The sequence below is a fragment of the Drosophila ananassae genome, chromosome XR (genome assembly GCF_017639315.1).
Source record: "Drosophila ananassae strain 14024-0371.13 chromosome XR, ASM1763931v2, whole genome shotgun sequence".
Classification (NCBI taxonomy): Eukaryota; Metazoa; Arthropoda; class Insecta; order Diptera; family Drosophilidae; genus Drosophila; species Drosophila ananassae.
In genome coordinates, this window is record NC_057932.1 from 16,034,923 (window position 1) to 16,049,997 (window position 15,075).

At 41.6% G+C, this 15,075-nt stretch overlaps 4 protein-coding genes across 5 annotated transcripts; 2 read left to right on the forward strand and 2 right to left on the reverse strand.

Moving 5' to 3' along the window:
* Positions 1–1,873: 1,873 nt before the first annotated feature.
* LOC6505183 (kinesin-like protein Nod) lies at positions 1,874–7,569 on the reverse strand. The gene is made up of 7 exons (XM_001965461.4): positions 7,122–7,569; positions 6,863–7,057; positions 6,238–6,775; positions 6,031–6,173; positions 3,340–3,527; positions 2,456–3,280; positions 1,874–2,395 (listed from the first exon to the last, which is right to left on the reverse strand). The coding sequence occupies exons 1-7, from the start codon at positions 7,236–7,238 to the stop codon at positions 2,290–2,292; spliced, it is 2,112 nt and encodes a 703-aa protein (XP_001965497.1). The 5' UTR covers positions 7,239–7,569; the 3' UTR covers positions 1,874–2,289.
* LOC6505085 lies at positions 3,651–6,228 on the forward strand. Its single transcript, XM_001965462.4, has 2 exons — positions 3,651–5,623; positions 5,685–6,228. Exons 1-2 carry the CDS (start codon positions 3,669–3,671, stop codon positions 5,962–5,964), a joined length of 2,235 nt encoding a protein of 744 aa, XP_001965498.1. The 5' UTR covers positions 3,651–3,668; the 3' UTR covers positions 5,965–6,228.
* Positions 7,570–8,185: 616 nt separating the features above from the next.
* Positions 8,186–9,885, forward strand: LOC6505086. Of its 2 annotated transcripts, XM_001965460.4 has the most exons (3): positions 8,186–8,803; positions 8,974–9,538; positions 9,600–9,885. In XM_001965460.4, exon 1 carries the CDS (start codon positions 8,206–8,208, stop codon positions 8,464–8,466), a length of 261 nt encoding a protein of 86 aa, XP_001965496.1. In that variant the 5' UTR covers positions 8,186–8,205; the 3' UTR covers positions 8,467–8,803; positions 8,974–9,538; positions 9,600–9,885. The 2 variants fall into 2 exon arrangements, with proteins under 2 accessions (XP_001965496.1, XP_044573351.1); XM_044717416.1 differs by having other exon boundaries at positions 8,186–9,538.
* A 1,328-nt stretch (positions 9,886–11,213) lies between these two features.
* LOC116655036 lies at positions 11,214–11,624 on the reverse strand. Its single transcript, XM_032451926.2, has one exon. It carries the CDS (start codon positions 11,558–11,560, stop codon positions 11,291–11,293), a length of 270 nt encoding a protein of 89 aa, XP_032307817.1. The 5' UTR covers positions 11,561–11,624; the 3' UTR covers positions 11,214–11,290.
* Positions 11,625–15,075: the final 3,451 nt, after the last annotated feature.

Sequence of the window (15,075 nt, forward strand, 5' to 3'; positions counted from 1 at the left end):
TTCACTATAAAATTGATATAAAAACTATGTAAAAAATTTATAAATTTAAAAAATAAGTAAAAAAATGTAGAAATTTGATTTTTGTAACAAAAAAAACTGTAATTTACCTGTAATAAAATATTTCTACATCTAAATTCTAAATATTTCTAAACCTATTTCTATATTTTTTTCTAAAAAACAAAATATTATTCCCCTTTTTTTAACTATAACTATTTTAACTATATAAAAATTAAAAAAAACTTAAAAATATAGTTTCAATTCAAGACTACCTTTTATACCTTTCCGTTTGCATTAACCAGTTGAGAATTATAGCAAAAAAAAACAAAAAAAGTACCATATTATATTTAGTTATTATATTTACATTATAAATTAAAATTACACAGTTTTAAATAAAATAAAATTAAAGATTTTGAAATAAAAATCATTAGAAAATAATATAATTATTGCCTGTTAGTAAAAAAATCAATAAAAATCCTAAAACTAACTAAAAAACTAAACAAAAGATCATATCCTATCAGATAATTAAAAATAAAACCTCAAAAACATAAAAAAATTAATAAATTTGACAAAGTTAGAAAGTAAATTGCACCATTTAAGATAAACCAGTTCGGAATTAATCGCTCCGAAGGGGAAAGAGTATTTTCGTAAGACTAATTTCTTTGATTTCTTTGATTTTTGTGTTTGTTTTTTGTGATTTCTTCGCTTTGCATTCGATTCTGCTTTGTCATCTGCTTTATCTGCCACTGCCTTTGGACTAGTCCCGATATTCGGGCGCTATCTGCTTGCGATTTCGAATCAGAAAGTACTTAGTCGTAGTCTTAGAGTCTTAGGGCCTTAGGAGGTGCACCCCAATACTCTTTTGTTTGGGTATCTCCCCGCTGTTATCTTGTTTACCAAACTCGGAGCCAATAGAATAACAAAAACAAGAACTATGCTTGAAGTTAGCCCCCAAGGGTTAAGACTTGGCGATACCCATTCTATTGTAACTCTGAGGTTTTTGGTTTCCAAGTTCTGAAAAATGGTATAGGGGAGTATTATGAGTTGATATTCTGTTGTATCAAGTCTCATAACTCTTGGGATTTAAAACTTTAAGATCTAGATGGACAAAAGTACAATCTTATTGGAGAAACACTATTCGGAGTTGAGTTTTGGGATTGGAATTAAGATAATACACATGAAAATGCTAAAAACTTCCCTCTAAAAACCATATAATATTTTATAATTAGAGATATAATATAACATAGGATCCATAACTCTAGAAGTACAAGGTATCAAAACACAAACTTTGGGATCAGAAGATCTAATATGATAATAAAAATGTAAATGACAAAAACTTCTCCCTAACATCCATATAATACCATCTATAACTCATCCATAACTCAGAAAGTACCGGGTATAAATAGCAATGTTTTGGGATAGGAAGATCTTATGAGATAATACCTGTAAAGATGGCAAAATCATCTCCTTAAAATCCACATAAAATGAAATACAATATCCAATCCATAACTCAAAAAGTACCGGGTATAAATCATCAATCTTTTGAATAAAATATCTCTTGATATTATTGAAATAAAAATCGCAATACCCCCTTAAATACACCCTTCCAGTACCAGGTACTACTGCGAACTAGCTCTAGAACCTATATCGGTCAGTGAATTGTTTTGTTTGGCCTGCTTCGCTGATAAAACTGGCCATGGAGTGGCATTTCTTGTAAATATTTCCCTTTCCAGAGGTGGCAGAGGAACAGCTTGCACAAAAGATACGGATACGGGGCATCCGACAGATAGCCGGGGAGAGGGCGAGGCAGACTCTCAAGTGCACTCTCCAGCTGGAAGTTAAATGGCATTAAGGAAATAATAAAAATAAAAAAGTATTCTGATGAATCAGTTTACAAAAAAATATATATCTTAACTCTTAAGTAATAAGGTAGTTATAAGACTAAGACTATTACAGAATAAAATGGTTTAAAAAAAAAGTCAATATGACAGAGGACTTAAGAGATTATTAGTTTATAATTTTAATTCTACGATAAATCTATAATAATTCTTTAATAATTTTATATATAATTGTAGATTAATTTTAAAACAAAAATAGTCTTTAAAATAAAATTTCTCCTTTTTTAGGCGCCAGGCGCTGATTTTTTTAACTTTTTCTTGGTAGAGTTCTCTGTAAAATATTTAATAATTAAAATAAAAAAAGAAAAAAATATTAAGGGAGAATATTACACATAAAATAAAATACTTAAGATTATTATTATTCCTTTAAATGATTAATTTCTGGTGTTTGGTTTCAGGACTCTAGGCAGTTGGCGACACAGACGTTGTGCCACTTGTTCCCCGCCCAAATGGGCAGCTCCTTGACCTGCCCGAGGTCCTTAAAGGATCCCGCCACATATCTGTAAAGGAGTCAGGACATTATCTTCTGGTATTAAGAAGGACATAGCTTGGATAGTCACCTGTAGGTGGCCAGGGATGCGGCTGTTTTCGGTCCAATCCCCGGCAGCTTCTTCAGCTCCTTGACGCTTCCGTTGTTGAGGAGATTGAGGAAGTCCTTGCGATGGTTGTCCAGCCAGCTGGATTTCTCCTTCTTGGTCTTCCTTTTGGCTTGCGACTGCCTCGCCCCCTCACCCGCCCCCTCCACCACTGTCGGCGGTAGCAGGTCCATGGCCTTCAACACGCTCCTTGTCCTGTTCGAGGACCTGGCCGAGTCCTTGGCCGGCAGCTCCTCCTTCAGCTGCGCCAGCCGAACACTCCTCCGCAGGTGCTCCGTCTTGTTGAAGCGCGTGCTCTGCGTGGAATTGCTCTCGGGGATGCTCTGGATGCTCATGAGGCGCGTGGAGCGACGCAGGACGCGTGGCAGAATGGCCTTCGGAGGCGACGGCTCGAGTGGCTGGATGCCGGAGAGGGTCTTCGGGCGATTGGAGAGTGTTGGCATCTCCGACAGAGTGTCCTCCGCCTCCATTGCTGCCTCCTCCTCCTCGATGGAGCTGGAGGGGCAGGTGAAGAGCTGGCCACGTCGGCTGGGTGCAGGTGGTGGCTCCAGTGCCGGCTCCAGTGCCTGCTCCAGGGCGGTGGAGTGCAGCCGGCTGTCAGAGCCGTAGATGACCTTCCTCTGGCTGGGAGGAGCTAGTCCCCCCATCCCAGCACCAGGCGGCGGCATCAGCTGCCTGTCCTGCTTCCCCACCTCCTCCTGGTACTCGATCAGGCTGAGACTGCAGTCCGAGATGTTGATGAACGGCACCGACATGGTGGTGTCCTCCATTTTCAAGACCTCGCGAGCTCTAAGGGATTAGTTGGAAGGATCAGTATTAGAAGTCAGCTATTGGAGGCAGTTACTCACCTCTTCTTGGCCTTGGGGGTCAGTCCCATGTCGGAGCGGGTCCTTTGGAGCAGCGTCTGGTTCTTGGACTTCGGGTCGCTTCGGCCGCAGATGCTGTTCTGGGCGGCGGGCTGGAGGGGCTTCTTGATGGCCGTCGAGCTGCTGAGCGGTCGCCGGAAGGCGTGCGGCGTCTGTGCGGTCACCGATTGCTGCAATCGAGGGATAGAGAGCGGGGGAGATGGGTTAGAGATTGGAACCCGAGCCAGTGCATCATGCGACTTGCGGTCGCTGCGGTTGGACTTAGTTGTCTATAAAACCGGGTGGCAGGTGGGGCGCTGGCCCAGACTACAATGGAGCCGGCCAGGGAGCAGCAGTTGCTGGGACACGACGTGGAGGTATCGAAGGAGCAGGAGGAGGATGCTCCGGAGGGGCACCAGGAGGAGGTTGCTCCGGAGGGGCAGTTGGAGGAGCAAGCTAACGAAGTGAAGAACAGTGTGGAGCCAGAAGAAAGCAAAGAGAAGGGAGATTCTCGGGAAGAATTGGAGGAAAGTGGTGTTCAAGAAAAGCTAGAAGAGCCTCAGGAGCCAGGAGATCTGGAGGAGAATCCAATACTTCCCACAGAATCTCCAAAAACAGAAGAATCTATAGAGAAGGATCTCGAAAAAGAAAAGCCGGATGAAGATCCTGAAGAATTGCCAACAAATGTAAGTCAGGAGAAGCAGGCAGAAGATTTGAAACCAGAAGAAGACACAACTAAGCCTGAAGTTGTTGACAATCCGGAAGAACTGGCAAGCCAAGAAGATTCTGGGGAAGAGAAACCAGAAGAATCTAAAGAAGAAAAGGATAAAGGACCGACAGAACTTTCCGAAGAGAGTCCTGAAGATTCTTCAAGCAAGGAAACTGAAGAAATTGAAGAATTAACAGAATCCTTAAAAATAGAAGAGTCTCAAGGGGAAAACCAGGAGAAAATAGCTACAGCCGAGGCTACAGAAGATTTGTCTGAAATTCCTAAAGAAGAATCTACAGAAATCTTGGAAGAATCACCAAAAAATATAGAAAACAATAAAAATCGAGAAGACATAGAAACAGAACTCTCCGAAGAATCATCAAAGACAATAGAGGAAGAGAAGAATCTGAAGAATTCCTCATTAGAAGTCACAGAAGAATTGAAAAAGGACCTAAAATTGGAGGAGAATCTGGAGAACACATCATCAGAAATTCAAAGAGAACTCCCTGAAGAATCACTTGAGGAACCAGAAGAGAAGAATCTGGAGAAGGAGCTGGAGGAGAACCAAGAAACCACCAAAGCCGAGCAGTTGAAGAGCCCCCCACCGGAGGAAGATCTTCCCAACGAGCAGGTGACTCTCTTCCTGCGCCAACTGGTCCACCAACTGTGGCCCGAACTGGGATCCAGTCCAGAACTACGCCTGGAGCGGGCTAGCGCCAAGGGAGACAACTACCTGGGCGTGGTCTGGCGGCTGCAGGTGGCTGCCGGAAGACGCAGCCTGGTGGTGAAGCTTCCCCCCCAGAATCGAGTGCGCCGGAAGCAATTCTTCGCCCGTCCCTGCTTCCTCCGGGAGACGGCAGCCTACGAGGAGTTCCTCCCTCTGGCGGAGCGCTTCCAGGAGGAGTGGAGTGTCCCGCTAGAGGATCGCTTCCGGCAGCACGCCCACTGCTTCGGGACGCGGTCGGACGAGCCGAACGAGTGCATCGTCTTGGAGGACCTCTCCGCCACCGGCTACCTGCTGCACAACCGCTTCCAGGACCTGTCCGTGGAGCAGGTCCGCCTCGTCATCCGCTCCTACGCCAAGCTGCATGCCGTCTCCCTGGCGGCCAAGAAACAGTGGCCGGATCGGGTCAAGCCGCTCCAGGTGCTGGTGGACATCTTCGAGCAGCGACGGGACGACTACGCCTTGGGTGTCTACTTCGAGAACCTCAAGGGCAGTGCCCTCTCCTCGCTGCTCTCCCCGAAGGACGACGGAGTCTACAGATCCCGCTTGGAGGCCTATTTCTCGAGGGGATCCTACTTCGATCTGCTCCTGCCGCTGGTCAGTGGCTCCAACTGTGAGCCCTTCGCCGTCATCTGCCACGGGGACTGCTGGAACAACAACATCCTGTACAGGGTGGGGGCCAGTGGCCAGGTGGAGGACGTGCGTCTCATCGACTGGCAGCTGATGCGCTATGCCTCTCCCGTCACCGACCTGGCCTACTTCCTCTTCACCTGCACGAGCAGGAGCTTCCGGCAGGAGCATCTCCTGGGCATCCTGGAGGACTACTACCTGGAGTTGGGTCTCCACCTGGAGAGGTGAGTGTGAAGACGTCGTGACTGCCAGGAAGTCTCTCTTAAAGCCTTGATTCCCCCACAGATTGGGCGAGAAAGTGGATGAGCTGATGCCCCGTCGGGCCTTCGAGGAGCAAGTGAAGAATAAGGCGGCTGTGGGCCTCCTCCTGGCCATGATGGTCCTCCCCATAGTGACGATGCAGGGCCAGGATGTGCCCGACCTGCAGGCCATCAGCGAGCGGATAGAGGCGGGAGCCACAACGGATCTCCACGGGGCTGGGTTTCTGGGAGCGGGAAACGAAACAACTTTCCGGCAGAGGATGCGAGAGGTGATCTTGGACTGCGTGGACTTTGATTATATTTGAGAGCGCAGGAGGAGGAGCAGGAGGAGGAGGAGGTCTAGGAGGAGAACCAGGAGAAGAGTAACTAACCTTGTGCTGCAACTGCTGGGGATTGAGGCGCAGCTTCTTGGCGCTGGTGGCGAACCGGAGAGTGGCCACTGTCTCGCTGAGATCGGCGGCATGTGGACTGATGCAGGCCAGGAACGTGACATACGACTTGGCCGTCAAGGACTCTGCAACAAGGATTCCACGATTCAAATCAATAAAAAATAAAAATCATTAAATCCATCCACTCACCTTGCAGAACGGTGGTGAGGACACTGTCCCGATAGGGAATCAACGAGTGACCCGCTCCCATCGACATGATCACCTTGGTGATGCTGAGCAGGCCTCGGTTGATGTTGACGCCCTCCTGCCGGGCCACGCCCTCGTGGGCCGTCCTCCTTACCCCCTCCGATCCCGCCAGATCCACAATATTCATCCGCGAGTGCTGGGAGCCATTCCGCACATGGATCGTCACAATGGCATGGGATCGGGAGCTATTGGCGTTCATGGGCGTGGCCCGGACTTTGCGATTGCCGGCGCCCAGCTGGAGGAGGCGCTGCAGGTCGTCCTGGCTGGTCAGGACGAGGCTGGTGCAGTTCTGGCAGCGCGACGGCACCATGGGCAGGTGGGGCGAGTTGCTCAGCAGGTCGTAGGCCTTCTCGTTGTAGATCTCGATGAAGGAGGCGGCCACCTTGATGGGCGCCTTGTTGTTCTCCTGCTGGCTGTTGAGGCGCTCCAGGATGTCCTTCAGGCAGCGGGGCAGGATGCCAATCTGTTCGGGCTGTAGGATCTGGAAGATAGAGGGAGTTAAAGGGGTTCTACTCTTAAAATAATAACATTTAAAGGAATATCCTTTTATCCTTTTTTAGTTCCTTACACTCTTGGGCGGCGCCATGCCCATGGAGTAGCTCTTGCCAGTGCCAGTCTGTCCGTAGGCCAGTGCCGTGCACGGATAGCCCTGCAGGACCTTCTCCACCAGCGGCAGGATCAGCGTATCGTACAGCTCCTCCTGGCTGGAGTTTGCCTGGAAGGCGTGATCGAAGTTGTACTCATTGTGGTCCACCACCAGCGACTGCAAAATGGAATAATAGTCAGTTCTGGTCCAGTCTAAGATGGGATGTACAGTTGGGACTTACTCGGCCGTCGCCCCACGGTGGGAACTGAACGACGCTCGGCTCGCGTCGTCCCAGAAACTGGCGGAAGGGGGCCTCTCGCACAGCAATGTTCACCGCACTGAGCTTCTTTGGTTCCATTTTACCCTCCTCGATCCACTTTTCCTTCTAATTTGTATCCTTTTTTCTAAAAAATCACACTTTTATTTTCAGCATTTAGGAAATCAGATCAGTTTTGGTCTTTTGAATTGATCGCATTGGTGTGACCGTTCGCGGCACTCCCGAAAATACCAAAACCCGATTTTCGATAAAACTTTTTCACAAAAAACACTTATTTTTACAAGTTTAAATCGTATTTTTCACAATTTCACTTCACTTTTTCAATAAAGGCTTGTTTTTTTAGTCGATTTTAAAATAAAAACAATGCCTTTGCGATCGATTCTCTCGAAAAATGTAGGGAAGTTGCCAGATCGGGAAATAAGGGTTTTCAAGGGTGGCCAGACTTTCTCAAAAGAGACGTTATTTTTGAATTCTTTTCTTGTGAGAGATTATAGTGTTGTTTAATTTAATTTTTTTGAAAAATATATACATTTTAGTCAAATATATGTTAAAATATACTTTTTTAAATATTAAATTGGTATAATACCAATATTGGTATAATTTTAAGGCATGGTATAATTTTAATCTAAACTATTTTTTAACTTAAAGTATTTATTATTTCAACTAGAACCTCCTCTAAAAACAAAAAAAGTGGAATAATTTTAAGGTATACTACCATTTTTACTAACATTTCTAAAAATATTTAAAAAAGTAAGCTTAAAAAAAAATTAAGGCCTAAAAAACAGATCTAAAAATTAGCTCAAATATTTTGTATCTTAAAATATTATTTATTTCAACTAGAAACCCCCTTGAACGAAAAAAACACGTATAATACCATTTTTACTAACATTTTTAACAATAATTCATAAATTAAGCTTCTAAGAAACAGGCCTAAAAATTAATTAAATTTTTTTTGTTTATTATTCCGACTAGAACCCTCCCTTGAACCAAAAAAAAAAATCAACCAAAAACTATAAAAAGCTAGCCTCTCCGAAGTAAACAACTCAAAATGTATCGACAAAATCGATGGAAACTTGCCATTTTAATTGTAATTATTGCAAAAATAACATCTGGAGTTAATGGAGCACTGGACGGATCGGGCAGATGTGGAGCCTACGAGTGCCGGTCCAGTAATCCGATCTGCCGGTGCGAGTCCTTCTGCCAGGAGTGGAGCCAGCGGTGCTGGAAGTCCCCCACCGGATGCCACTGCGCCCGGGGCTATGCCCGGGATAACCATGGCAACTGCATACCCCTCACCCTGTGCCCCTGATGATAATCGGGTTCTATAATTAAATCCCAGCTGCATAATGCTTACAAATTGTATATTAATTGAGTTAAATTTAGCGAAAGCCTGAATTCATTGTCCATTTTTTCCGCCAAAAAAAAAGTAAATAAAAATAAAAATGTAAATAAAAAACAGTTGCTATATTATGTTGGAGGTGAAAAAAAAGGAAATTTCTGAATGGATAATGGCCAGGTATGAATGTCCATGTTAATTGGGAGGAAAAAAACATGAAAACCGCGACTGCCAAATGTCATTTAACAAAAAAAAAGGGGGGAATTTTAACGCAAAAAGTTGATTTTACAATTAAAAGTTTTTGCATAAAGTTTGTACATTTATTTGCCATTTTGTCAAATTAGTGGCAATCATTGTTATGATAATCTAATTATGTTAATTATGGAATTACAAGAGGGACATTTTTTACCATTTTTTATTTGTTTTTAGATTTATTTTTGCTTTAGTTACATTTTTCACTGAAAATATCTTTGTTTCTAGCTGTTTTTTAGACTATAAGCAGTTGAAATTATGTAAGGAAATCCAAGTAGTCCTGGGATATGAACCAAGTAGTCCTTGGAATCGAACAAACGAGTCATCTGTCAGGAAAAAGTTGAGGCCCCAAGGCCCAGCTCGGTCTAAACTCATTCTGAAACCAAACCCCAAACACAACAGACGCTCCAGCTCTACAAACAACTCAAAAAATAACTAACTAATATTACAAAATAATAAATAATAATAGTGAATAATAATAATTAATTTGAAAACTAAAAAAAAACAAAATTTGTAGGCGAAAAAAAAAATTGTTATTAAATTGTGATTTTTTTGGCTTTTGAGAAATTTGAATTTTTTGGTAATTAATTTTTGTCCTCCCACGATGGTGAGTCGAGTGGTGAAGAATAAGGAGCAACCGGAGGACATCAAGGGGATAAATACCAGGAGCAAGACGGCCATTCTGCAATCGCCGAGCAAACGACTGAAGGAGCACAAGAAGCTGGTCGTCAGGATGAAAGTGATGGCCAAGCAAGGACAAATGGACAACACCATTATGGTTAAGGTTGAGAAGGTAACACTACCTCTTACCCCCTTAATTTATCTAAATAATTATTAATTTTATTTTAATTTAGAATACTTCCATTCAATCTTTAAAGATGTTGTAAAGAACGACGCACGAACCACGAACGATTAACGAAAAGATCGAAGCTACACCCATATATTTTCTTAAGAGCAAGCCAATAAGTTATATATATTTTGTACTCCCGTTCATATGGATTTAATTGCACTTTAGTTAGTTAGTAACTAAGTTACGCGTACACAACAACAACAACGACGACGACGGACCAATATCCCTCCCCTTCCCGACAGTGACAAAGGAAGACATTACTTTCTAATAAACAAAAATACACAAAAGTGCATGGTTTTTTTAATGGTTTTGGGAGTAAGTGTTTTGGGGGATACTTAGTAGTAGTACTAAGTGTAATAGTTCTTTAGGTGTAGTGACTTGTAAATATTAGAGGGATTCCTTGGGGAAATAAATATACCTAGAACTTGGAGAACCCTTGCCTTTGGAACTAGTCAAAGTATAAATAAAATGGTATAGAAATTCTAAATTATATTTATATAATTTTATAATATAAAGACAAAGTTTAAAAAGCACTTGTGATTGAACTAGAAAATGTACTTACCTTTACAATATAAAAATCGATTAAAGTTGATAGAAATTAAAACAAAACAAATCGATGAGTTTGCTAAAAAAACAACAATATGAAAAAAATATTAAAATAAAATGTATTTATTCTTTGTTCTTATCGTATATAACTAATAAAATTATATTAATATTTAATTATATTTATTTATATACAATTTTATATAAAAGTAAATTTTTTGGGGCTCCAGAAACAGTATTTTCTTATAAGTTTCAACCAATTCAAACACTATCTGAACTAACTAGCAGTTATCCCATGGATAATTATGGGAAATAAAAGTAGAAACAAGAAAAAAACTATTTACTCTTCTTATCATGTATTTGATTCTTTAATTTTGATAACAAAAATTGATCTAAATCATGTTATCTCGATTTTAATACATAAAGAATCAATAGAAATACATATACATGGATACATAATAATAGAAACAATTTTATAAATTTTAGTTTATTAAAAAATGGCATTAAAAGTTTGTTTAAATTGAAGTATTTCGTCCAATAGATAATGCTTTAGAAAAATAATTGTCATAACAGAACAATTATCAGATAACTATTATCTAAAAAAGATCCAAATTTTTCACGTCCAAAAAAAAAATTCCAAAAAATCGCAGCCCTTTTATATCCTGAGCTGCTAGAAGCGATTGAGAATTCTAGGCATATACAAGAAAAATCAAATTAATTCTTCATATTATTTATTTATTAAAATATGATTAGAAATTGATCTAAATAATGATATCTCTTGTATAATATATGAATAATCATTAGAAATAAAAGAATAAAAACAATTTTATTAATTCTTATTTTTAAATTGTTTATTAAACTTGCATAAAAAGTTGGCCTAAATTTAGGTATTTCTTCCTTTAACTTCTAGGATTATGGCAATTAGATACATATAACAGACAGCTATTGTCTAAAAAATGATCGAAATTATTCACGACAAAAAAAAAGAACAAAAATTCCAAAAAATCGCTGCCCTTTTATATCCTTTACTGCTAGAAGCGATTGAGAATTATAGACACATACAAGAAAAATCAAATTAATTCTTCATATTATTTATTTATTAAAATTTGATTAGAAATTGATCTAAATTGTTGTTGTATCCCCCTGATACCGTTAGGCGTACAATAACTGTAAACACTTGAAGCCAGTGCGACAACAGCCGCCCCCGCACACCCTGGTCATGCCGCCCTGGGTCACCGGGCGACAGATGATGGGCGGACCGCGATAGCCCCTGTGGTAGCAGACCCTCTCGCACACCTGGCCGCCGGCCTTAACGGGAATTACCGTTAAACGGCACACCCCCCGGCCCAGGATCTGACCGTGGGCGGACAATACGCCCACAATTAGTACAGTTAGCAGCAACAGGAAACGGTAAGCAGCCATCTTGAAGTCCTTTCTGCGGCAGTCTCTCTCTCTCCCTCTCCTTTATCTGTTTTATCTTCTGTTGCTATCGGCTGCTGCATTTTATACCTCTTCTGTCAGTCAAGTACCTTAAAAAAAAATCGTAAAAAAAGCACAACGACAAAAAACAACTGTTTTTTTCAAAAAAAAAGAGAGGAAGAAGAGGTGGCAGCCCATCTGGTATTTTTTTTTTTTTTCAATTTGCGAAAACCGAAAAGAAAAGGCCGAGACAATAAATTATGAGCCGGAGATAAAACAAAAAGCGCAAATTGAACTGGGCGCGTAAATTAAAAAAACAAAGGCCCGAACAGAGAAAGGAGAAAGGGAGACAAGAGAAGAGAGAAATGGGAGAAGGGAGAAGGGCGAAGAATAATGACCGCAGGACCGCGACCACCTGACGCAATTGTGAATTGCCAAGAAGTGGGTGGGGTGGAGTGGTGTGGTGTGGGGGCGGAAGTGGGAGAGAGAGAAAAATGGGTGCAGTGGCGTGTAAAGAATTTTTATCAAGGGGGAGAGTTTTAGATCACTGTGGGGGAAGTTTTATTTTCAACTTGTTTGCCTTTTTTTTATTATTTTTTTTGAAGATTATTTATGGAGGGATATTTTTGGAACTGTTTTAAGGGAATAATAAAAAAACACATAAGCTACAGATTTTTTAGTATTTATATAAAAAATGTATATTAACAGGGAATTTTTCTATGAGAGATCACCATGAGGGACTTTTTATAACATATTTTTAGACAATTAAAAATAAATATTAAATATATATGTTTTTTTTATGATTATTTTGTATTAAAAAATTCTATTAAGTTTTTAGATCAATATGAGGCTCATTTGAGGGGTCACATAAGGATTTCTTGGAACTTTTTTCTTGTTTCTTTTATTATTTATTAATAATTTTTATTAAGATTCCTATTTTTAGGTGCCTCTGAGGGAATTTTAAGAATTTATTAAAATATTTTATATAAATTATTTTTATTCAAAGGGGGTATTTTTAGATCACTATAACAAAATTTCTTTAACTTTATTACGAAAAACTTAAAAAAACCTAAAGTAAAAGTTTATTTTATATAATTTAATTATGTTTAAGATTAAAATGTATCTAAAATGTTGATTAAAAATCAATTTTATGACTTTTCAGTGGCAGAAACTATTTGGCAATAAATTTCCCCACACCATCCCATGGTCCAAGCCCCCCTTCCTGGGCCCCTGTGGCGGACAGGATGCGGCTTTGTAAACTTGTGTCCGAACACACAAAACAACAACACGCGACAAGAGAGAAGACAAAAAATAAAAAAACAAAAAAAGGCGGAGGGGGAGGTGCAGCTAGAGGGCGCCAGGAGAGGCGAGGAGAGGAGAAGAGGAGAGGAAACGGAGCCGAGCCTGCGTGCTGAAATCAAAGATAACGACTCATCAACGGCGTCATAAAAACGTGACATCAATTTTATTGCCAGAGGGGGCGGGCAGCGGCGGGGTGGCTTCCACACAACAAAAAAAAAATGGGAGCCGGCCAGAGGGGGGGGAGATGAGCCAGCGGCGACGTCATCGTTCACGCGTCGCGACGCCAAAGGTCACGCAAAAGGCAAAGCGAAAAACAAACAGAACCCTCCAGTGTTTGTTCTTTTTTTTTTCATTTTTCATTTTTCCGAAACAGAAATTCTTAAAGGAAAGTGGATTTGTGAAAAATATTACTCATACGCCCAGTAGGCCAGTTTTAAAAGAAATTTAAAGCAATTGTGGAAAAATATATTTCCATGATAGAGAATAGATCTAATAATCATTTAAGGTAGTCCTCTCCAGAATCGGATGAGAATTGCCGGAGATATGGCCTTCGCGGGGCCCATAGAGGCATTCCCGGTGTTTTTGAAGGGGACTCCCTGGAAATTTTTGGAAAAAATTTCAAAAATATTTCGCCCCAGGATTTTGATGCAGAATGATGGGGAAAGGATCCCCGAGTCCAAAAAGGTACCCCGCTTGAGAATCGGATGAGAATTGCCGGAGATATGGCCTTCGCGGGGCCCATAGTGGCACTCCCGGTGTTTTTGAAGGGGACCGACCCCCTGGAAATTTTTGGAAAAAATTTCAAAAATATTTCGCATCAGGACTTTGATGCAGAATGATGGGGAAAGGATACCCGAGTCCAAAAAGGTACCCCGCTTGAGAATCGGATGAGAATTGCCGGAGATATGGCCTTCGCGGGGCCCATAGTGGCATTCCCGGTGTTTTTGAAGGGGACCCCCTGGAAATTTTTGGAAAAAATTTCAAAAATATTTCGCCCCAGGATTTTGATGCAGAATGATGGGGAAAGGATACCCGAGTCCAAAAAGGTACCCCGCTTGAGAATCGGATGAGAATTGCCGGAGATATGGCCTTCGCGGGGCCCATAGTGGCATTCCCGGTGTTTTTGAAGGGGACCCCCTGGAAATTTTTGGAAAAAATTTCAAAAATATTTCGCCCCAGGATTTTGATGCAGAATGATGGGGAAAGGATACCCGAGTCCAAAAAGGTACCCCGCTTGAGAATCGGATGAGAATTGCCGGAGATATGGCCTTCGCGGGGCCCATAGTGGCATTCCCGGTGTTTTTGAAGGGGACCCCCTGGAAATTTTTGGAAAAAATTTCAAAAATATTTCGCATCAGGACTTTGATGCAGAATGATGGGGAAAGGAGTGGATTTGTGAAAAATATTACTCATACGCCCAGTAGGCCAGTTTTAAAAGAAATTTAAAGCAATTGTGGAAAAATATATTTCCATGATAGAGAATAGATCTAATAATCATTTAAGGTAGTCCTCTCCAGAATCGGATGAGAATTGCCGGAGATATGGCCTTCGCGGGGCCCATAGAGGCATTCCCGGTGTTTTTGAAGGGGACTCCCTGGAAATTTTTGGAAAAAATTTCAAAAATATTTCGCCCCAGGATTTTGATGCAGAATGATGGGGAAAGGATCCCCGAGTCCAAAAAGGTACCCCGCTTGAGAATCGGATGAGAATTGCCGGAGATATGGCCTTCGCGGGGCCCATAGTGGCATTCCCGGTGTTTTTGAAGGGGACCCCCTGGAAATTTTTGGAAAAAATTTCAAAAATATTTCACCCCAGGATTTTGATGCAGAATGATGGGGAAAGGATACCCGAGTCCAAAAAGGTACCCCGCTTGAGAATCGGATGAGAATTGCCGGAGATATGGCCTTCGCGGGGCCCATAGTGGCATTCCCGGTGTTTTTGAAGGGGACCCCCTGGAAATTTTTGGAAAAAATTTCAAAAATATTTCGCCCCAGGATTTTGATGCAGAATGATGGGGAAAGGATCCCCGAGTCCAAAAAGGTACCCCGCTTGAGAATCGGATGAGAATTGCCGGAGATATGGCCTTCGCGGGGCCCATAGTGGCATTCCCGGTGTTTTTGAAGGGGACCCCCTGGAAATTTTTGGAAAAAATTTCAAAAATATTTCGCCCCAGGATTTTGATGCAGAATGATGGGGAAAGGATACCCGAGTCCAAA